At 46.3% G+C, this 24,435-nt stretch overlaps 1 protein-coding gene across 1 annotated transcript in view; it reads left to right on the forward strand.

Annotated features, from left to right (window-relative positions):
* Positions 1–24,435, forward strand: part of CACNA1B (calcium voltage-gated channel subunit alpha1 B) — a 239,660-nt gene that overhangs the window by 86,518 nt on the left and 128,707 nt on the right. The window contains 2 exon segments of the mRNA XM_078382858.1: positions 1,166–1,318; positions 5,785–5,969. Coding sequence (XP_078238984.1) covers positions 1,166–1,318; positions 5,785–5,969 — 338 coding nt within the window.

Below are 24,435 nucleotides of genomic sequence, written 5' to 3' on the forward strand. Positions count from 1 at the left end.
AAAGCATGTTACTAAGCCAAATTAAACCAAAACAAATAATCTAGCATTGTGCTGTTTAGTTACACAGATGTAGTGAGGCAAAGAAAACATGAAAAATATAAAAGTATTCAAAAACCTAAAAAGCCATTAAAAAGAATAAAAACAGTTCCAGTCCAGGAAATCATTAGTAAAATAAAATAATCCAAGTTGGTTATAACAAGGCTATAGTCCTCAGTGATACTATAGAATAAAAATCCCTAAACAAAAGTAAAAATCCATTATATGTCCCATAGTCCTTAGAAAAGAAAAATCCAGTAAATATACCATAGTCCTTACTAAATTACAAGAGCATAGTCCATATGGAGTATTCCAAGAAAAGAAGTCCATAAAGAATATTCCATAGGTAACAGTCCATAGAAAATAGTCCATGTACAGTCCTTAGGAAAATCCCATAAGTCCAAAAGTAATCCAGCAAAGCATAGAAACCAGTCCATGTAGGTAGGCCACCAAACTCTCTCTCAAGACATCAGGGTAAGTCCCATATGGCTGAAATGTAGGTCACGAATCACTGAAAGGTCGGTCTTGGAAAGACAAAGTCCATAGGTAAAAAGTTCCTTTTTCAAGAGTAACTGGCAAGGGCCTAATGCACCTTCCCACGATGTCATCCAATCAGAGTTCGTTACTAGGCAAACAGTCCTGTTACATCACATGAATTCTTTCTCATACACAGCAGATGTTATTTGGGTTTACGGTGGTTTCTCAAAGAGTCACAACAATTTCCATCTATCTAATCACACAGAGTCCTTCTCAGGCCTTCAGAATAACATTCTCTCTGCTCGCCTAGAAAACAACTTGTCAGCATAGCACAGATACTATATACAAAGAAACAAAATGGAACCTCTCTGGCTTATTTCTTAATTACAAAACCCATATGCCTTAAAAGATTTTAACTCAAAAACCCATCTCATCACAGAATATACCAGATGGGCGGGATATAAATCGAACAAATAAAATAAATAAATAAAACCTGGAGTGGAAAAGGTTCGCCACCCCTCTCGCAGCCTGTTGAGCGTTGAACTCGGCGTTGAGGTGTTACGGGATCTACTTGGTAGTCCGGTGCCAGGGAGGTATCTCTGCCTGGGCCCTCCCAGCAGGACTGACCTTATCTTGGCTTCTTCCTGCCTAGGCTTGCAGGTGGTCCTCAAGTCCATCATGAAGGCCATGGTGCCCCTCCTCCAGATCGGCCTCCTCCTCTTCTTTGCCATCGTGATGTTTGCCATCATTGGGCTCGAATTCTACATGGGGAAGTTTCACAAAGCCTGCTTCTCCAATGAAACAGGTGAGATGAGGGGGGATTGCTCCGCAGCGGGTTGACGGGGTGCCTCTCTCTCTCTGTCTGTCTGTCTGTCTGTTTGTCTCTCTCTGTGTGTGTGTCTGTGTGCCTGCCTGCCTGCCTGTATGTGAACAACCACAGATTTATTTTCCTTTTTTTTTATGTATATACATTCACATATACACTTTCTTATGTTTTATGCCCTTCTTCCCTCCCATTCCCATTCCCATGGCAAAATCGTATCAAAGATCTTATAAATCTTTTCAGGGAAAATTACAAATATCTTCCAGGTAGATTACAATGGCCAATAATTTCTGTATACATTAGGGAGTCCTTTATTATCCATTCTATTCATATATACAGTAAAAAGATGCCAGTCAGTTGCAAAAGAGTCAAAGTGTTTTTATCCCTTTAAAGGTAAAGGTTCCCCTTGACAATTTTTGTTCAGTTGTATTCGACTCTAGGGGGCGGCGCTCATCCTGCTCTTCAAGCCATAGAGCCAGCATTTTGTCCGAAGACAATCTTTCCGTGGTCACGTGGCCAGTGCGACTTAGACACAGAATGCTGTTACCTTCCCACCGAGATGGTCCCTATTTATCTACTTGCATTTGCATGCTTTCGAAACGCTAGGTTGGCGGGAGCTGGGATAAGCGACGGGCGCTCACTCCGTCACATGGATTCAATCTTACGACTGCTAGTCTTCTGACCCTGCAGCACAGGCTTCTGCGGTTTAGCCCACAGTGCCACCACGTCCCCTTTAACTATATGCAATTTGGTGGTCATTTTTTCTTGCAATGTTCCCTGCTATACTGTTGCGTACCCTGCTGCAATTGAGACTCCCTGCATATTTCCCCACCCTTTTGCTATAGTCTCTCTTGCTGCAGTCAAAAGATTACCTTTTAATTTTTTGTATGAAATGGATTCATTTTCCCTAGAAAAAGAGTAAGAAATGCTAATTTGGGAGATTTATTAACCGGCTGGTTTGTAATTTTATTTATTTCATTAAATGCTTCTTCCCCAAAATTGGTCAACCTTTTTGCAATACCACCAAAGGTGTTGCAAAGACCCCTTACATTTACAGCCTCTCCAACAAACTGGTGACATTTCAGGGTTAATAATACGCAAGAGCCGAAGTGGGGTCAAATACCAGTTTTGGACTATTTTCAATGCAGTTTCCCTGGCTGTAATAGAGACACCCTTAAATGAGAATTTCGTAAACATTCCTGACCATTTCTCTTGATGGATTTTAATATTCCAATCGTGTTCCCGTATATCCCGCATTGATGATCCTTGATCTACCTCAATCAGCAACGAATGAAGTGTTGACACTGCTCCTTTATTTGTTTCAGCTAGGGAGAGGAGAGGATCTTCAAAGGGGGTGAGGTACCTTGTGGCCTGTTTCATAGCGTTGGCCTGTCTAATAAAATTGCTTGTTTGATACCAAGTTAGCCGAAAAATAAACAAACAGACAAACACACAAAAACCCAGTTCTTCTGTGGTTGTTTGCAGTGATTTGCCCGTCAAGCGGAAAAGACAGTAGGAAGCCTTAAAACGTAGGTTGGATTGTGGGCTGCCTTTTGCTCTTTGCTGGGAGTGAAGCCATTTTTTGCATGGCTTTGAAACTCCTTATTGAGGTATCTTGCCATATCTGGAGAGCCTCAATCAACCAGGATGAGTCTCCCAGAGAATGGACAGGAGTGGGAAGAGGAATTCAAGCACACCTATACCTGCACGTGTTGCACTTGAGAGGGGCTTCCGCACCACATAGATAGTCCCATCTGCCTCCTGGTATCTGTTGGCAGCGATGTTCATTGGGAGCAGGGTTAATTATGTATCACCAGGGTTTAGAATCTTTTTAAATCACCGGTTGACTTCTTTTTTTTAATGGGGAGCAGAAAGTAACTTCTTATTCACTGTGTGCTATTAAGTGTGGGCCATTGCATTTTCATCACTAAGTAGCTTTCTAAAAGTTATTTTAAATTCCTTTTTTTTAAAAAAAATAAATAGATAAAACTATTTGAAATGCTCCCAGTTGACCCAGTATATATCCCCGAGAGCCAACATTTTAGAAGCAGTTTTAGAAGAGGTTAGCCATGATAGATCTCAGGCAAACACAAAAGGAAAATAAAAAATAGAGACGACAGAAAGGTTGCGACAACCTGAGAGACTTAAGGGCTCTGTTTTCCGGTCCCTTCTCACGGCAAGTCTGAGGATGTGGGCTGGTCCACGAAAGCTGTCCTTAAAACGGAGCCGTTAGTCTTTTAAGCTCTTCTGTCATCTTTTATTACAGCAGTCAGCGTTACTGACTAGGCCAGCGCAGTGTTAGAAGTTAGTCATCTTACATTTTGAGGATATAAACACCGGGAACCCCGCGACTGAAACCATTTCACCTTAGAAGGAAAGTTTTGATTTCCGAGCACCCTGCGGACCAAGAGGGGGCATGGAAGGTCCCGGGCTGTAAATTCTCCTGCGCAAGGTCACTGAGCTCTGGCTCCAGATCCTGCCCTTGATGCAAATTTATTTTCCCCAATCAAGCAGTGTGGGATAGGAGGAAAGGACCCCTGCACCAAGCTTTCTGCCTTTGTTTCCTGGGGATGCACGGATTTGTTGCTCCTGGGAGAAATGGGTCCCCCAGCTTCTTCCCCTCGCCAGCCGGGGAGACCGGGGAGACGTTGCTGGCTTAAGGAAGCTCCATGTATCAGAGGTACGTAACCCCCTCGGGGCGCCAGCAGAGAGAAGCATCGTTTCCACAGCCTCTGGTCCTGATAGGTCCTAATAGGTGCGCCCATGGAGGCACCTTTTAACCGGACCGGTTCTCTTTTGCTCAAGAACCTACTTGTGTGGGGCAGCAACAGATCCGATTGCAAGCAGCAAAAGTGCAGTAGGTCGCATGTCCTGGAGTATTGATGGGGAGCAGGAACTGGCTGACAGCGGTTGGTTTTAAAGATAAGGGCCACAGACTGTGATGAGGCAGCAGGCAAATTTCTCTCCACTAGAGATCAGGAGCAAAACGAAAAGCCAGCCTCTCCATCTTGGAAGATGCTCGGGAAAACTGAAAATAATCTAGGGGACAGGCAGGGCTTGAGAAAGTTACCTCCAGGGGAATTTTGGTTACATCCAGAATTTCTCAGCTTGCGTCGCCAGTGTTTGTCTTGATGGTTGGGTTTTGGGTGCTGAGGTGAGGGGCGGAACCATTTCCCTAGATCTAGGAACAGAGTTTGTGATGGGTAGGGAGCGGATTCCCCGTGGGGTGCAGTGGGGAGAGGGACAGATGGGGACTCTGGAGGACAGGGTTCGAATCCCCGCTCAGCCATGGAAACTCCCTGGGTAGCGGGGAGGGGGGAGGCTGAACAGAACTGTTAGGGTCACAGAAGACGCACACATACTTAGGGAATGGGAAGGATCCTGGCTCAACCAATGATTATTTTCATTGACTTCTTCTGGGACTCCAGATCCATAGTTTTGAAGCATCCTCCATAAACAAAAGGCTTCTTTAAGAAGTACTGTAACTATCCATACACCATTTTGCGGAATAATGGATGCAGATAGCACCACTCAGCCCTTGGCTGGCTGGCTGCTTCAGAGGGAGATAGACTTTTTTTTTTAAAGGGAGGGGGTTGTTTAGTTTCATTGCATGTCCTTTCATGGTAGGGATGTAAATCATGGAAAACCAAGTCTTCCCCGGCCTTTTGCCTGTGTAATGGGGAACTATTTTTTTAAGTGCTCTTGACAGCCGTTCTTGCAATTGTGTATACATTTTTGTATAAATTGAGTGAATTACACAAAAGAAAAAAAATCTTTTATTTCACACCATGTGTAATTTGATATTTGAAAAATTCTGTAAAATTATTCCTCCTTAATAGTTCCCCCCACTCTTCTCATGATTATTAGAACTCTGAATTATTTTTTGAAGATGAATGGAAGGAAATATAAAAAGATGCCTAGGTGACCTGTGGAACTCACTGCCTCGAGAACAAGAAGAGCCTCTGATATGTTCTCATGACTAGATGCCCAGTTTTAGATGCTTTTCCCAGCGTAAGACTTAAGACCCTTACATTTCCCCAGCCTTTTAAACATTTTATTTCTTTTGTGATCTGTTTTATTTGGATGTTTTTTTAGGACTCGCCGGTTTCCTCACTTTCTGTTTTAACTGGTTTTTAGAGTGTCCGTTATTTTGTGGCCTTTCGTATTAAATCTTTGAGACTGTAAGATAAATTAAATGAGTAAAATCAAATAAAGTGAATGAGTCTGAATGAGACCTGAGCTTTTCCATTTTTTAAAAAAATAGGACTTTAAATTCTTAATTTTGACAGCTTGTGGATGACTGACGCACACACACACACGCACGCACGCACACACACACACACACACACACACACACACACACACACACACACACACACACACACACACACACACACACACACACACACACACACCGTCCTCATTCCCACTGCTTTGCTTCTTCACAGGAGAGAGGGTGGGGGATTTCCCTTGCGGAGAAGAGAAACCGGCGAGGGTCTGCGAAGAAGGAACCTGCAAGAAATACTGGGAGGGACCCAACTTTGGAATCACCAACTTCGACAACATCCTCTTTGCCGTCCTCACCGTCTTCCAGTGCATCACCATGGAAGGGTGGACCGACATCCTCTACAACGTAAGTGCCCTTGGCGATGTCAGGAAAGCGTCCGTCCCCTTGCGTCCAGATAAATCTCTCTTTTTTTTACAGGACAGCTGTCCAGCTGTGCAGTGGTCACTTCTGGACTTAAGACAGATACGTATGTCTTGGGCTGAAACTTGCATCTGGTGTAGAATACCGGTCGATGTTTTTATACTATGGGTTGGTCTGTCCCTGATGTTTTTGAATAGTATCTTAGAATGGCAGATTCCAAAGGCCAATTGCAGCTTTTTTTTTTCTCACATTGAGTCTTGAGGGGTGTGAAAATACTTCTTCGGTCAAAATATTTGAATTGAACACCATCTTTTTCTGAAATTAACTTGGATGGACACCTCCTCTCCTCCCCCCCCCGACTTTTTCTAATAATTAAATAAGGGGCTATTAAAAAAAAGGCCAGGGGTTTGCATCGGAAGGTTCTTGGCTGAACAACTGAACCTTTGTTCCCTTCTGCTTCGTTTGTTCATTGGTTCCTGGCTGAAGCTTTTATGGGAGTTTTTCCTGTTAATTGAAGCCAGTGAAAGCTTTCTAGCAAGGCTTGATCTGGGAAGTGATTTATGCCGGAGGCCGAGAGATTAAGGCATCCGTGAAGCAAAAAGCTTTGAGAAGGCGCTGGAGGTGGGGCGAGGAAGCAGGGGGGGCATGCGGCTCATCTGAAACATGGATCATTAGATTTGGTTGCAGCCAGAGACGGGATCCCGTGGCACTAAGAAACATGGGTAGGGTGATCCTCCCCACCTTGGGCCTCCAGATGTTCTTGGGCTTCAATTCCCAGAAGCCTTCACCTTTAGCTGTGCTTGCCAGGATTTTGGGGGCTTTGTAGCCCACGAACATCTGGGGATCCCGGGTTGTAAACCCCATTGCTTTACTAACATCCCCCCATTCGGCTTCACCAGCAGTACTGAAATTCTCTTACAGCATCTGGCCATCATCGTGGAAGGAGTGTCTCCAACCACGGGGGAGGGGGGATTGCTGCTAATGGAAGAATTTCATTTTTAAATGTCAAGGTGCGTGTCACTTACACACCATGAGTCTGTTAAAAAAACCAAACTCTTAAATTAGTGGCAATTTGCTGTTGTGTGTGACATCCTTCCCATTGTGCCAGGGAAGCTGTGCAGAAGGATCCTGGCCCAGGATTCACACCTTTTGACTTCTAAGAATCCGTCCCTCCAAGTCCTGTGTCTGAATGGGGGGAATCAGTCATTTTTGCCGTCTCCCATTTTTGCACATTTTTTTTTTTGGAAAAATACAATGTGTTCTTGCCATCCTAAATATGAAGAGATGTGTGAACTTTCCTCTATTCTTATCCGTCATGAACTAAAATTCTCACCGAGCCGTGAGAGCTGATGATGGGTATTGTGTGGGAAAAGGCCAAGTGAGAGTTCCTGGAATCCTGCCTGCTCTCCCTCGTCCATTCAGAAGCTGTTTTAGCAGCCAGCGCCCCCTGAAACAAATCCGCGACTGCGAAGATGCTGACGTGGGCATGAAATAACGAGGCTTCTCTTTGTCTGTGAGATTGATGCGCACCTGAAGCTTTTTTGCTTGCAGGTTTTGCAAAGACGGGAGGGAGGCGGGATTGAGGGCCGCGCTGATGGTTGTACACTACATGGAAGCACGCGCTCTCCCTTGTTCTGAATTAACATCATGAAAAGAGCAGAGCGGGAGGAAAAAGCTGCTTAGGCAGTAAGGTGTGTGTGTGGGGGACAACAAAAGCAAGAAGAATGCCACGGCAAGAAAAACCACAGATTTGGGAGATCCTCCCAACCTTGGGGGATGGCTTCACAAAGCAATGTGCTCTGTTAAACCAAGAGGGAAAAGAGAAGCAAAGGTTTTTATTTCTTGCTGACAATGACTCGAAGTGCGTTCCCATTTGTGACTCGTTTTGGGGAGAGGAAAATGCGGTTGTTGCAATAAAGTGGAGCAAGGGCTGCCAGGATGGCAGAACAGCTCTCTCTTATTTCCTTGAAACCCCGGAGGGTGGGTGAGGTGCCGGAGGATTGGAGGAGGGCGGACGTTGTCCCTCTCTTCACAAAAGGGGCAAAATAAATAAATAAATAAATAAATAAATAAATAAATAAATAAATAAATAAATAAATAAATAAATAAATAAATAAATAAATGAAGGAAGGAAGGAAGGAAGGAAGGAAGGAAGGAAGGGAGGGAGGGAGGGAGGGAGGGAGGGAGGGAGGGAGGGAGGGAGGGAGGGAGGGAGGGAGAAAGAAAGAAAGAAAGAAAGAAAGAAAGAAAGAAAGAAAGAAAGAAAGAAAGAAAGAAAGAGGGAACTAACTGCAGATCAGTCGGCCTGACATCAATCCCAGGGAAAATTCTGGTATCCTGGCAAACTAATCCTATCTCATTTTTCGATTGGGTAACCTCCCTAATTGACAGAGGGGATGCTGTAGACATAAAAAGCCGTTGACCAAGTGCCCCATGATCTGGTTAGCAAGCTAACTAGGTGTGCGCTGGATAGATTAAGGGTCAGGTGGATACAGAATTCATACCCAGAAGGTGATGATTAATCGCTTCTTCTCCAGCTGGGGGCACCCTAAGGCTCAGCCCTGGACCTGGTGCTCTTCAACATTTTTATGAATGACTTGGATGAGGGAGGGCGGGGAATGTTTGTCAGACATGCAGACGACAAAAAATTGGGTGGGTTCACCAATACCTTTGAAGACAGAAAAAAAAATTCAGAAAGACCTTGAAAAGAACAGAATGAAATATAACAGGGATAAGTGCAAAGCTTTACACCTGGGGGATGGAGGGGACACAAATGCTCAGTTACAAAATGGGGATACTTGGCTCAGTGATACTACATGTGGGAAGCATCTTGGAATTGCCGTAGATCACAATCTAAATATGAGCCAACCGTGTGATGTGGCGGCAAGAAAGGCCAATGCTATTTTAGGCTGCATTAATAGAAGTATAGTCTCCAAATCCTGTGAAATGATAGTCCCCCTCTATTCAGCACTGGTGAGGCCTCCCCTTGAGCCTTGTGCCCAGTTCTGGACACCACACTTCAAGAAGGATGCTAACAAATTGGAACTAGTTCAGAGGAGGGCGACAAGGAGGATGGGGGGGGGGGCTGGAAACCAAGCCTTTTGAGGAAAGTCTGAAAGAACTGGGCATGTTTAGCTTTGAGAAAAGAATCCGGAGGGGTGATAGGATAGCACTTTTCAAATACAGTACTTGAAAGCCTGTCCTAGAGAGGAGGGGCAGGATCTCTTCTCAATCAACCCAGAGTGCAGGACACACAACAATGGGCTCGAGTAAAAGGAAGCCAGATTTTGGCTTAATATTAAGGAAAACGTCTTAACCTTTTGAGCAGTACAGCAACGAAGCCCATGCCCTCTAGGAGAGGTGGTGAGCGGTGCTCCCACACTGGAGGCGTTCAAGAGAAAACTGGACCGCCCTCTGCCCGCCCTGCTTGGAGTTCAATTCCTGCCTTGAGCCTTGGCCTCAGGCGTTGTTTTCTGGGTGCTGCTTGGAGCCAACTGTCCACCTTAATTTGTACAGGGCTGGTGTCGGCACTGCTGAGTAACTGACACTTTTAAAAACATTGTTTAAGATATCTTGATACTGTGTTTTCTTTTTCAAGCACATAACATTTGGGAGTAGCTGAAAATCTAGAAAATGCAAGGGAGCCCTGTTGATTAGATAGTAAAACACAATGATTGTTTTTAAAAATTATACAGTAAAAAGGACAATATCGTATCATGAACATGACAATAAACAGGGAAAGCACAGATGAAAGACACTAGAGGTGGAGTTAGAGGTAAGGTTTGGTGTGTTTGGTGGGGACCCGAGAGGGGGCCTTTCTCCGTGGCTGCTCCCAGAGACTCTGGAACTCTCTGCCACTGGAGGTCCTCCTGGCCCCCTCTTGGCTATCCTTCCACCAGCAAGCCAAGACCTTTCTCTCCAGGCAAGCCTTCCTTGAGTGGGGCTTTCAAAGGGACGGTTGTGCCTTTACTGCTTTGAATGTGGGTTTGGTGTTGCTTTTCTTTACCTTTTTTTTTAGTGAGGTATTTGATCCTTTTAAGTATTTGTTATACTCACCGTTATTACCCTGAAATACTTAAACGCTTTTAATGATATAAGCTATCTTGGGTCCTGTTTTAAGAAGAAAAGCAGGGATTTTAAAAAAAGAAAGAAAGAAGGTTACAGAAAGTTAGCAGTCAGGAAAATTCAAAGCAGGCAGACGGACCTTCCTTTGCCCATGTTGAAGCCAGCGGGAGAATTTGGTCCCAGGGAGCCTCATTCCAGTTGGGTAGATTCAGCCATAAGTGTGGAGGGATCTACCCCTCTGTGTACGTGCCTGGGTGCCCTACATGGCCCTTTTACCCAAACAGCGCCCCCCTGCTAAAGAACGTTAGCTCTAGTGGCTGACCGTTTCATTTAAAACTTCAGGAGAAGCCCTGTGGCCGTTCAGAAATTCAGTAACGGCCAGCAATGAACACAGTCAGTCTAGCATTGCCAGGTTAACCGAGCCCTTCAGCAAGAAGAGGGTTCTCTCTGTCCATGCCCCAGAAGGGTAGCTTGGATTGCTGTTCTCAACTGCGGTGTCGGCTGTGAAGGGTACCCTAATCCTTGGGTGGCAGTCACGTTGAAACGTGGTTTGAATTGATACAGACTGTAAAAGGTAAAGGTTTCCCTTGACAATTTTTTGTCCAGTCGTGTTCGACTCTAGGGGGCGGCGCTCATCCCCGTTTCCAAGCCGTAGAGCCAGCGTTTTGTCCGAAGACAATCTTCCGTGGTCACATGGCCAGTGCGACTTAGACACAGAATGCTGTTACGGACTGTACTTCTTGCATATTTCATGGCCATTTGGCTGAAACAGATTTTAATAATAATAATAATAATAATAATAATAATAATAATAATAATAATAATAATAATAATAATAATAATAATAATAAGAAGAAGAAGAAGAAGAAGAAGAAGAAGAAGAAGAAGAAGAAGAAGAAGAAGAAGAAGAAGAAGAAGAAGAAGAAGCGTTATTATTATAAAGAAGGCAGACTGCCGAAGAATTGATGCTTTTGAATTGTGGTGCTGGAGGAGGCTCTTGAGAGTCCCCTGGACTGCAAGGAGAACAAACTTCTCCGTTCTGAAGGAAATCAACCACAAGTGCTCACTGGAAAGACAGATCCTGAAGATGAGGCTCCAATACTTTGGCCATCTCATGAGAAGAGAAGACTCCCTGGAAAAGCCCCAGATGTTGGGAAAATGTGAAGGCAGGAGGAGAAAGGGAACGACAGAGATGGATGGACGGGGTCATCGAAGCGACCAACATGAATCTGACCCAACTCTGGGAGGCAGTGGAAGACAGGAGGGCCTGGCCTGCTCTGGTCCATGGGGTCACGAAGAATTGGATATGACTGAATGACTAAACAACAAAAAAGCTTTATTATTATTAGCTTTATTTATATGCCACATTTCTCCCAACAAGGGACCCAAAGCGGCTTACAATGTTAAAATTCACACAGTTTAGAAAGACAATAAGTTAATTAATAAAAGATGAATTAAACAATATACAATTTAAAATAAAATTAAAATATGAAAATATAAAAACATAAAAATTTAAATTATCTACTAAAATGGGGTTCAGGGATTCAGGGATTATAGTTGTTAAAAGCCTGCCTGAAGAGATGAGTCTTTAACTTTTTTTTTGGAAGGATAACAAGGAAGGGGCCCTGCTGATCTCCAGAGGGAGAGCGTTCCATTGCCTGGGAGCTACCACCGAGAAGACACTGTCTCTTGTGTGTTTGGGCTGGCGATGGGACCGAGAGGAGGGCCTCCTCTGCTGATCTCAGTTGGTGGGAGGGCGCATATGGGGAGATACGGTCCTTTGGGGAGCCTGGACCCCAGCTGCATAGGGTCGTGGCTCATCCTTGTCGAGTTTCCAAATTTCCCATCAGCAGCATCTTTCCATACTGGTTCATACAGAGCGGCAATGCTTTTCTTGAAAGGAAATGCATGCAGATTTTATAGGGTTTTGGGATGCATTTTTCCAACATACGTATTTTGTGCTGATTCAAGCCTGCTGATGAGCATTTTCCCACCATCATGCACAGTTCTGAAATGTAAGCAGGAATTTGTGCCTGGTTTCTCCTCTTTGAAAGCACACCCAGATGTTGTGCAGCAATGTCTGTTCTATTTTATTGGCAATTTCACAGGCACTGTGGAATGGATACCTTGTGAAATGAATAGTTCTGCAAATGCAAATCCAACTAATTTCTCTCTTTTGCTTGACTCCATTGGTGTACCTTATTTTTCCCTTTCTCTTTCTGCTAGGGATCTACATTTTTACTTGTCTGGCATGCAAAAAGGAGGAATCACAAAATTATTTCCCCTTGTCTGCAGAGGGCACTGTATTTTCTGCTGCTGCTGAGTAGTGTTTTTTGCATTTGGGGGAATGGTCCTCCCCCCCAAAATGCAGTAGGACCCCCATATCTGCTGGGGATTGATTCCGAGCCCCTGTGGATTCTCAAAATCACAGAGAATAGTGAACATATATAGCATGGTAAAAGGGAAAAAAACCCTATAAAATATTTTTACATGCATTACCAGAACTGGCCACTAGAATGCACCAGAGACCATGCTAAGTATTCATCACTAAGAGCCTCTGATTCCCTCTATTGGCCCGTTCTGGTAATACATGTGAAAATAGTTTTTTCTGGATTTTTTATTTATTTATTTATTTTATTTATTTGTTTGATTTATATCCGGCCCATCTGGTATATTCTACCACTCTGGGTGGCTTACAGAATATTAAAACAATTAAAAACATAAAAACATCAGCATACAACAATAACAAATAGTGCAGGAATAAATAAATAATAAATAGCAAAGCAAAAGAAATCAGTAGTTGACAGGAGGGAAGGCTTGGATGAACATCCATGTTTTCAGCTGACATTTGAAAGTACCCAGCGTAGGGGCCTCGCGAATCTCCGGAGGAAGATTGTTCCAAAGGCGAGGAGCCACCGCGGAGAAGGCCTGGCTTCCAGTCTTTTCCCTCCGGGCCTCCCTCGGCGTCAGGCTCCTCAGCCTCACTTCCTGACTCGTGCGGGTGATCCGAGTAGATTTTGGTGGGAGCAGGCGCTCCGCCAAGTATTGAGGTCCTAAACCATTTAGGGCCTTATAGGTAAGCATTAGAACTTTGAATTCAATGCGGGAACAGATGGGCAGCCAGTGCAGCTTGGCCAGAACAGGAGAGATATGTTGGTGTTTTCTCACTCCAGTAAGGAGTCTGGCCGCTGCATTCTGCACCACTTGAAGTTTCCGCATCAGCCTCAAAGGCAGCCCCACGTAGAGCGTGTTACAGTGGTCTAATCTTGAGATTACGAGCGCATGCACCAAGGTAGTGAGCGCCCCCATGTCACGGTAGGGTTGCAGCTGGGCAATCCGCCAAAGGTGGAAAAAGACGGTGCAAACTACCGACGCCACCTGGGTTTCTATGGTGAGCGTCGGGTCCAGGTGTACCCCCAGACTGCGGACCCCACTCTTAGCAGTCAGGGTCACACACACCCCCAAAATGTGAGAGAGCCACCCAGGCCACCAACCCCAAGGGCGTCCACTCTTTTTTCTTTTCAGACTGTGAATAAGTGAATCAGTGGATACTGATCGCATGGATAAGGGATGTGTCCTACTGTAACATTGTGGAGGCAGCTGGCACAGACAGCACAAAGCTATGACGATAGGTCTACACCTTCTTTTTGGACTTGACAATCAGCTTCTCCAGAGGGCTGGTGTAAGCCTGTACACAATATAACAATCAAAGATGATGATGGTGTACCATCAAGTCAGTTCTGAGCTGTGGTGGCTTTTCTCAAGGGTTTCTAGGCAGAGGGTGCTGGAAGGTGGCTTGCCATTCCCTGCTCCTAGGAGGGATCCCTGGGACCACCGTGCAGCTTGCCCAAGGGTACGTAGGCTTGGCCTTCCCCTTGGGAGGACCAGTGGGGAATCAAGCTCCCAGCCTCTGGCTTCATAGCCACTGGCCTCGCTCTTGGCCCTATCGGCCAGTTTCATTTTCTCACCCAGAAAGAGGACTGTAAAGGTAGTCCTGAGTGCCGACATCACCTTTGTAACAAAAATGGCATGATTATCTGTGTGATTTTTAGATCACCATCATCAGACTCCAGAAAGGATCAGCGCTTGCTCATCAGCTCTTTCTCTTGTTCAGTTTGTTTAGACACTGTGGCCAACACGTTAGTTTCTCCAAAACGGAACTCGGTGACGGCTTTGGCATGCCAAAAAAAATGATTCCAGGGCTCTGTGAAAGATCTCCTCGTTCCCAAGATGAGCAAACATTGTCAAGCTGGAAGTGAATGGCTCCAGCTTCGGCCTCCTGTTTCTTAGCGGGCGCTTGCGGAACCGAAGTGTCTTGTTTCTCAGTTTCTTTGCACTTGAGCGGGCCGCAAAAGCGTGGTCGCGTTGCCTTCTCTGTTTGTTGGTGGGGCCACAGAGCGCCAGCCTTTCCAGGAGAAGGCAAAGGAAGGGGCTTGATACCATCGTTAGTCCATTTGAACCTTTCGTTGGGCAACACCTCCGTTCAGCTCAAGCTAGCAAAGCAGATTTTCAAGGACGATGGACGTGAAGAGTCCCGGAGCCACCTCTTGCCCCCCATGTTCTTGGCTAGTCAGCATGGTGGGAATGAGCCGGTGGAAAGCATTTTCCCTGGGAAGTCCTTCTCTCAGATTTGATTAGGGATCCAGTCACTATGATGATGCAGCTCTCCACGATCTACCACATTTCATGTTTCTTCCATGGTAATGAAATTTACATAAGCAAACATGTTTTAATCTATTTAACGTTTCATGGATTAACTACATATAGAAATATAAGCTTTGAGAGGAAAAGGGTATTTGTTAAGAATACAATTAGCTCCCACTTCCTCTGTGAAGTTCAAAAGTGAAATTGCAGATGAACGCCAGAGGTGAGACAAAGCCTTGAGTTTTATGGGCGGACAGCCTATATGAAAGGGACATGAACCAGAAAGAAGTTGATTTATTGGCTTTCCTAGAATGCAGGCTGCTTCCAAGTAGCTCAGAGCAACACCAGACACCACAGAACCTCAGGAACATGCATGATCAGCCAACCATTCTTGGAAGGAAGGAAGAACAGGAGGCCCGCTGGCCGGCCGCCCACCTGCCCAGCTGTTCACCGCTAGCAGTAATGTGCTGGAGCTGGGGTTAGAGGTTGAAGCAGGCAGTGCTGAATGGAGGTCTGTCATTCCTTCCGCAGAATCACTGAGCAAAGCAGATATTCCCAGAGACAATATAGTTCATTTGGTGGCTTGCAAAGCATGCCTTCCACCAAGGGCGCGTTGCTTGCTGAGACCGAGGTTCTTGCCCTCATGGGTCTAGATCAGTGGCTCCCAACCTTGAGTGTCCAGATGCTCTTGGACTACAGCTCCCAGAACTCCTGGCCAGCACAGGAAGTGGCGAATGCTTCTGGGAGTTATAGTCCAAGAAGATCTGGGGACCCAAGGTTGGGAGCCACTCATCTGGATGAATGGGTGGGAAAAGGCCTTCTACTGCATCAGAGCAGGTTTTGGGGGGACGTCTTTGTCAGCTCTGAGGATTCCCCTGGAGTCCCCCTTTGCTCGAGGCATGCACCCCGCTGCTGAGCGGCAGCCTGTCTCCCTTTGCTCCTTCCGCTGTCCTGCATGCAGCCATGGGCGTTTGCTTTGGAACACTTGTGGATTCCTCATGTAGCTTTCCCTCTGTTCTAAGGTGTAGCGCTGGTGGCCCATCTCAAGGAGGATGTGATGAGGGTGGGAAAGGAGCAGAGAATGGCAAGCAAAATGAATCAGGGTGTTGATTGATTGATTAATTACATATTTATCCTGCCTTAAAAAGGACCCAAGGCAGTTTGCATCATTTTGCTGTTGTCGTTATGTGCTTCACGTTACTTATGGCAATCCTATGAATGAGGGATCCCCAAAACGTCCCGTCCTCAACAGTCCTGCTCAACTCCTGGAGACTCACGCCTGCAGTCTCTCTCGTTTGGAGAGTGAATCCATCTCACGTGGGGTCTTCCTCTTCTCCCGCTGTCCCCCTCCCACCTTTCCCAGCAGGATGGTCTCCTCCAGGGAATCCTGCCTTCTTGTGAGGTGCCCGAAGCGGGACAGCTTCCCCTTCAACATTTTTGCTTCCCGTCATTATTCAGGCTTAGGACCCACTCGTTCGTCTTTCTGGCAGTCGTTAAAAGTCATTAAAAGACCATTTAAAGAGATAAAAACAAATAATAAAAAAGTTCAAACAAATACCACACTAACAAGAACGGTTAAAAAAAACCCCGTCCTCTACCCCCTAAACTTACAAGGAAGTGTGAAGTCGTTGTATGTGTGTGTGTGTGTGTGTTGAGTTGACCGAGGTGGTGGTGTCATGGGAGGGAGTGGAGGAGAGGGGTTTTGAAGAGCTGCAGGTGACGGGGAGAAAATGGGGAGGCAGCCCTCGGGGTCAACCATTGGAAGGAGAGCCAAGAAGCCTTCTCCTTTGAGGTCTTGAGAAGGCTTTGGTCGAAAGGTGGAGGAGGGAGCAAGAGGGAGCAAGGGGGGGGAAGATGGCAGTTGGGGGAATGACAGACTGGACCCAAGGGAGAACATGGTGGGTGGGTGGGTGGGGGTCCTCTGAGCCTGGGAATCTTCCCTCCTTCCCCTTCATTTGCAGTTCCTCAAACTGACACCATTTACACGGGAAGCATTTCCTTCTTTCTGGCGCCAGACCCTTCCCACCCTTGCTCAGATCCCCTCCTCTGGGGGATGCTGTCTTGGGCAAGCGTAAATCTAATTAGCAGGATGGCTTCAGGACCATCCTGCTAATTAGAGTCCTGGCCCAACTTGGCATTTATAACGGTGTGGGTATTTTTTTTTTTTTAATATCTGATTTAATGGTTGAGTTTGCCTGAGAATTTATAGAGCTTGTCTTTGCCCATTAGTGGTGTTTACGAGATGATCGATTCTGAAAGGGCGATTAGCCAGTTAGTCTTCTCCCGTTTACCTGGAGGACGGGCGAGACTTCCACCGCGTTTCAGATTTGCCTGCCTGAAGTGGAAACAGAAGCCCTGATGAGGGGTGAGCAGCCCCGAGCGGGGTGCCGTGGCTTTGCTCGGAAGGGGCTTTGGGGCCTCAATCCGTGGCTTTACTCAGAAGAAAGAGCCAGAGGGGACTCCAAAGCAGCAGCAGCAGCAGCAACAACAACAAAGTTGGTTTACTCCATCGTGGAGGAAGCGTGGAAACACACCTGATCCTCGAAAGCTGGGGCAGGGAATGGCACGCACACACACACACACCCCAGTCTGGGGTTCTTGGGCTGCACCTCCCATCTGTTCTAGTGAGTGTAGCCCATTGTGAGGGATGATGGGATTTGGAATTCCCATTTAGGGTGGATCCCATGCTTCCCATCTGAGCTCTGAACAGACCTGCCCCTTTACACCAGCAAAGCCCACTTCCAAAAATGACACCACGGGGCCCATGCTCCCTCTTCTAACAGATGCTTCTCCGGGAGGCCCAACGTGAGAAGGAGGGGAAAGGAAGGAGGAATGAGGAAGGAAATGGCCACCGTGGCATCATCGCCACCCCCCCCTCTCCCCTGGCCAGGTCCTGCCTTCTCCCTCGAGATGTCGGATCAGTTGGGTTGAGCTCAGCCGGTTCGGGTGTGGTGGAATGAGGAAGACTAGCTGCGGAGGCCAACCGAGGCTCGGTGTGTGTGTGTGTGTGTGTGTGTGTGTGTGTGTGTGTGTGTGCTTTCTGGACCTTGACCGGGTCACCTGGGGGGCCGGCTCCCTCATCCCCTCAGGGCCAGACGCAGGATGCGCGCAGAAGTTTCGACTGAAGTGCCACCATTGAAGCCCGGCGCCGGGAGGCTCCTGAGGGGGTGCAAATGTCAAGGGAGCACCTTGGGAGCCAGGGAGGGGGGGCCGGTGGTGTCGGTCGAGGGGAATAGGACGACAAAGACCCGTGAGACGCGGGAGACCTGTGGAAACTCACTGGATGGGGACCCTGGCCGAACCATTCCTCAAAAGGTCTCGCCTACTTTAGGGGCCCCTTTGAAGTCATGGGCCGCTGGACAGCGCTCAAGGGCGCCACGTCCAGCCGTGGCCGAAGAGCTGCTCCGCCCCCCCTCCCGCCCGGTCCCGTGGCACCTGCGCTGCCCGTTTCTCTTTGGAAACCGAGCCGGTGGTCTGTGGGAGGAACCCCTCGTGCTAGGAGGATGCGTCAAAGGAGAGGGGACCCCCCTCCAGCCTCATGGCCCCCATTTCTAGGGGACCACAGTTCTTCAAGAAACCATCCAGCCAGCAGACAGTGAGAGAAGAGCCAACGCCTTTCTCCTGGCACCTTCGCTGCGTTCAGAGAGAGAGAGAGAGAGACAGCCACGTCAGGCTTCAGTTGCCCTCTGAACCCATCTGGACGTGGCACCTGGCCACAGCTTTATGGGAGTGTTGCAGGAAGGGGTGCAGCACTGATTTCCTGAGTCGTGACTTTTACTCCTCCCTCTCTCTGCCTTCAGATCGTGACCTCGCCTTTCCATATTTTAGCTCCTTTCCAACCCTTTGGAAGTAGGCTTAAAATTAGCTTCCAACGCCTCACTGTCCCTGGGGGGGGGAATACCAGGGGTTGGAAGGGATGGATGAGACGGTGGCCCGGACGGGTTGGCTCCTTCCTTGCCACCCACACCTCACCCCTTCCTCCCCCCTCTGGCCTGTCCTGGGCCATTCCTGCAAAGCTACAGGACCTGCCCCTGGCCTTTATTTCCAACTCCCTCCCCCCCCCCCGGGTTCTTCTCTTAGGCAGGGAAATGGTCTTTGTTTCCAGGAACAGTTTAAAGATTTTTTTAAGCAATCAGATAAGAAAAATCAATCACAGCAACCTGAGTCATTTCTCTTTCACTAGCTCCTTAATAAGCATGGATTGCCTTTAAAAAAAAAGACTTGGTTTTTTTGTCTGTGTTTTGTGTGTGGTTTCTTTGCAAATTGCTACTATGGGCTACATGATAAAGGACAAAAATGGGAGGTACCTAACAGAAGCAGAAGACATCAAGAAGAGGTGGCAAGAATACACAGAGGAATTATATCAGAAAGATGTGGATATCCCGGACAACCCAGACAATGTAGTTGCTGACCTTGAGCCAGACATCCTGGAGAGTGAGGTCAAGTGGGCCTTAGAAAGCCTGGCTAACAACAAGGCCAGTGGAGGTGATGGCATTCCAGTTGAACTATTTAAAATCTTAAAAGGTGATGCTGTTAAGGTGCTACATTTAATATGCCAACAGGTTTGGAAAACTCAACAGTGGCCAGAGGATTGGAAAAGATCAGTCTACATCCCACTTCCAAAGAAGGGCAGTGCCAAAGAATGCTCCAACTACCGTACAATTGCACTCATTTCACACGCTAGCAAGATTATGCTCAAAATCCTCCAAGGCAGGCTTCAGCAGTACATGGAACAAGAACTCCCAGAAGTACAAGCTGGATTTTGAAGGGGCAGAGGAACTAGAGACCAAATTGCTAACATGTGCTGGATTATGGAGAAAGCCAGAGAATTCCGGAAAAACATCTACTGTACTTCTGCTTCATTGACTACATAAAAGCCTTTGACTGTGTGGACCACAGCAAACTATGGCAAGTCCTTAAAGAAATGGGAGTGCCTGACCGCCTTATCTACCTTCTGAGAAATGTATACGTGGGATAGGAAGCAACAGTTAGAACTGGATATGGAACAACTGATGGGTTCAAAATTGGGAAAGGAGTACGACAAGGCTGTATATTGTCTCCCTGCTTATTCAACTTATATGCAGAATACATCATGTGAAAGGCCGGACTTGAGGAATTCCAAGCCGGAATTAAGATTGCCGGAAGAAATATAAACAACCTCTGATATGCAGATGATACCACTCTGATGGCAGAAAATGAGGAGGAATTAAGGAACCTCTTAATGAGGGTGAAAGAGGAGAGCTCAAAACATTGTCTGAAGCTCAATATCAAAAAACTAAGATCATGGCCACTGGTCCCATCACCTCCTGGAAAATAGAAGGGGAAGATAGGGAGGCAGTGATTTCACTTTCTTGGGCTCCGTGTTCACTGCAGATGGAGACAGCAGTCCCGAAATGAAAAGATGCCTGCTTCTTGAGAGGAAAGTGATGACAAACCTAGACAGCATCTTAAAAAGCAGAGACCTCACCTTGCCAACAAAAGTCCGAATAGTCAAAGCTATGGTTTTTCCAGTAGTGATGTATGGAAGCTAGACCTGGACCATAAAGAAGGCTGACCACCGAAGAATTGTTGCTTTTGAACTGTGGTGCTGGAGGAGACTCTTGAGAGTCCCTTGGACTGCAAGGAGAACAAACCTATCCGTTCTGAAGGAAATCAACCCTGAGTGCTCACTGGAAGGACAAATCCTGAAGCTGAGGCTCCAATACTTTGTCCATCTCATGAGAAGAGAAGACTCCCTGGAAAAGACCCTGATGTTGGGAAAGTGTGAAGGCAAGAGGAGAAGGGGACGACAGAGGACGAGAGGGTTGGACAGGGTCATCGAAGTGACCAACATGAATCGGACTCAACTCGGGGAGGCAGTGGAAGACAGGAGGGCCTGGCGTGCTCTTGTTCATGGGGTCACAAAGAGCTGGACACGACTGAATGACTAAACAACAACACTATTGGCTGATTTTACTATAGACCTAGTTGGCTTTATACAGTGATTCCCTGTTACATTCAGATAAATTAGGAAAGCTGATTTAATGTCAGTTAACTAAAAGCATAGCGCACATCTTGGTTTGTTTATTTGCTTGTTTGTTTGTTTATTCGTTCCATTTGTACCTCACCCATCTAGTGCTGGGCCACTACTCTGGGCAAATAACTAGATAGTTAACCAACATAAATTCTGGAGGCCCCCCTCTGTCTGTCTGAAGTGACAAGGCTTAGCTAGGTGGCCCAGTGGTTAGGGTCAGTTTAACAAAGTTTTCTTTGGATTCCAGTAGCTGTGGGTGGACAATAATATTAGGTCTGGCAAAAGGAAAATAAATAATTTCAAACCATCTGTTGTGGGCTCATGAGTGAAAGATGGAGACCATGCAGATCCTCACTTGCCACTCAGGAGCCAATGGATTTGAGAATTACGACGACAGCCGAGAGTCTCCTGACTTGAGGCGCAGCTGCATGAGAAGGGAAAGCTTTGGGACCCAACACGGTGCGTGGCATGGCATTGATTTGGCTCCTTCCCTTTGCTACCAAAGTTGCCAGCTTATTAATAGCAGCTGCCCAAAATTTCCTCGGTTAATAAAAGTGACACAGTGGACTTTGCAATCTGCGGAGCCTATTAAAAGCAAGGAAAAGAAATTATAGCCAGAGCTAATTTGGGAAACAAAGATAATAAGGAGCGAGCACTGTAATGAAAGGCTTGGTGCACAAGCTGGCTTCGGAGCCCATAAGGAAACAACGCTTGAGAAGACCGCTGACGAAAGAGGTGGCCCTAAAGGCTACGATAACCGTTGGACCAGAGACCCGTGTGTCACTTGCACGCATCCTGCTCTAGAAGTTCCATAGTTACACCATGGCTGTCTTTCTTTGGAAGTGGGTTGGGAGCCATGGAGTGGCTTGTTAGCACCTCTTGAGGTTGCCGTGCTGGATAGCTCCCTGGTTGGGAGTTCGATTCCTGCTCTGTGCCTCCTTGAGAAGGGCTGGACTCCATGATCCAAAGGGTGCCTTCCTGCTCTGCTGTTCTAAGGTGATGATGACGACAGCAACGATATCAGTCTTCCCTTTCCCCCCTAAGATTTAGGGACCCTGGGGCGCCCATGGGCTGGTCCTTCGGAGACAAGTGGGAGGGGGGGAGGTCGTATAACAGATACCCAGGGTGGTGTAGCCAAGAGAGCAATGAATTAGGTCCTTGGAGGCCACGGAAACGGCCTGGGGGTGTTTTAAAACCACTCCTTAAACATCTCACTTGCCTTGAAAGCCCCACGAGGGTTGCTCTACGTTGCTGAGATCCGTGGCAGTTCAGCTTCCTGGCAACAAGCTGGGTGAAACCGTAGGAGGGGGATCCTGCCCTCGTTGGGGTCACCCGCAGATATTTTTTGGCCTGGGATGAAGACCAAGTTGGTTCTGCTTTCCATTCAGCATACAGAATCTGGCCGAATCTTTCTTCAGTTTTGCTGACGGGACCACGGATCAGGGCTTCCCAACCTGGGGTCCCCAGATGATCTTGGACTACAATTCCCAGAAACCCTGGCCAGCACAACTAGTGTGGTGGCAAGGGCTTCAGGGGGCTGTAGTTCAAGAATTGGGGACCCAAGGTTGGAAACCCCTTTGTTAGATTCTCAAGAAAAAGAAGGTGAAATTCTCAAGGCTGCTTAATTCAGTCTTAAAACACTATTAAATTCAGTTTCAACTAGTCCAGTCTGTATTAGCTGAGACTGGAGTAGGCCTTTTCTTGGGAGTGGAATCCCGTAAACTTACATACTTGTTGAAATTGCTATGCATACTGACGTAGTAAACTCCTATTGAATTAGTGGTTTGCTTACAATTTGATTGGTTTACTACTCAATTTGTCAAATCATTAGATTGTTTAAGTTCAAAATAGAGATATCTGATGGGTTAGTGCAGTCAAAAAATAGTTATGTAGCGCTGTCATCTATTGATTAAAACTATCTATCTGTCTGTCTGTCTGTCTGTCTGTCTGTCTGTCTGTCTGTCTGTCTGTGTGTCTAATTTATATACTATATGACTATATAATTAAAATACATATTGATTATTAAATAATAAAAATAATGTTATATTTTTCAGCAACACACAGACACACACATTGCTGAAAAATATAACACATTTTTATTATTTAAAATATTATTTTAACAATCTGCAATAACAATTGAAGGTAACAATTTTTAAAATGTTAAATCAATTTTATTTGATTGAGCTAATTTTAAGCACATTTTAATTTTAACCTCATTTTATTTTAAATTGTATTTAATTTGTTGAAGTGATTTTTAAAAATGATTTTTCAAGCTCCCTAGCGGTCGCTGTCTATTTACGGCTCCCCGAGGCCTGCCGCCCTCTCCTTCCAGACCTTCCTGCAGCTTTCCAGGACCTGCGACCGGCGGGGACTGCCCCACTCTGCCCAAGGACAGGGCCCTCCTTGGCCTTCGTGTCCTGCCTGTGGGCCTTTCCTTGACATCTGCGATTTTTTCAGCCTTACCCCAAAAATAAGCCCCAGTTGAGTATAACCCCGCCCTCCGCCATTGTGCAGCAACCAGAAGAAGAAGCGATTATATTTCAATAAATGTAGATGATTGTACATGAAAAAAATAAAACATCTCTTGAAAATAAGCCCTACTGCATTTTTTTGAGCAAAAATTAATAGGAGAGCCTGCCTTATTTTCAGGGAAACAATATGGTGGCATCCGCTCCAGGTTTTAGCCTTTACACATTTACAAAACCAATTCATCATTTTTTTTTAAAAAAAATGTAGATTAAAATTCAAAAGGGGATTCAACTATTCTTTGATACTAGGGTCAATGGGCCCCTACTGCTTCTAGGGGAAATCAAGATGCTGGTCCATTGTGGATGTCTTGGATCCCTTCCACCAAGGCTGATTTGATTTTCAGTTCTCAACTCCTCTCAGCACTTGAGCAGTGGCTGCTCTCTGTGCTGACACTAAAAACCAGGTGCCTGGAAAGAAAGTCAGCTCCTGGATGAGTTACATCCACGCATGGAGATTTTTGAGTTTAGTTCTGCACCTGAGATTTTTGGATTCCGTTCAACTTTGTTCATGTCTGTGTTGTGCACCCATAGTGGGATGAAATAAATAAAATGTAAAAAGCTAGGCTAAGAAGCAGAGGTGGAACACAAATCTGAAAACTCCTAGGGAAAGGTAGACGGAGGAAGGTTGAGACTGTTCCATCCTTTTGGGTATGATTAGATTTCTAATTGCCCCAGATCAGCTAGAGGTGACTAGCAGTTAAATGAATGGTATGCCTTTGGCCAGTACTTGTTTCTCCCCCAGAGGTGGTTGAGTCTGGCAGGATGCAGGTCCCGAGGCACACATTGAACACCACTGGAAATAGGGTCCTCCTCAAATCGGTTGTTTGGCCGAAGGCTAACTGTTGATGTTTAAGCCATTGGAATTTGGCAATGCAATTGTGGGTCATTTGGAAGCGCACAGACGAAACGATACCTTCCGAAGGCTTTGTTGAGCCAGCCTTCTCTTAATGGTGAACTGCTTTTATATACGGAGTCAACTGTTTCAGTGCATGAAGAGGTTTCCTCTGGGGTGCGTGTCAAAGCCAGCCTGGTGGACCTTCTGTGTGGAGTGTCTCCCATTGTCATTTCTCTCCAGCCTGGGAGAAGATGGGTGTTCAGGGATTTAAATGGTGCCAGGTGGCTATGGGTGTATCTCCAGGTCTAATCCATGCCTATGAAATGGGAGTCCACATGTCAGTGCTCGTTTACTATTCATTTTATT

The sequence above is a fragment of the Pogona vitticeps genome, chromosome ZW-PAR (assembly GCF_051106095.1).
Source record: "Pogona vitticeps strain Pit_001003342236 chromosome ZW-PAR, PviZW2.1, whole genome shotgun sequence".
NCBI classification, from domain to species: domain Eukaryota; kingdom Metazoa; phylum Chordata; class Lepidosauria; order Squamata; family Agamidae; genus Pogona; species Pogona vitticeps.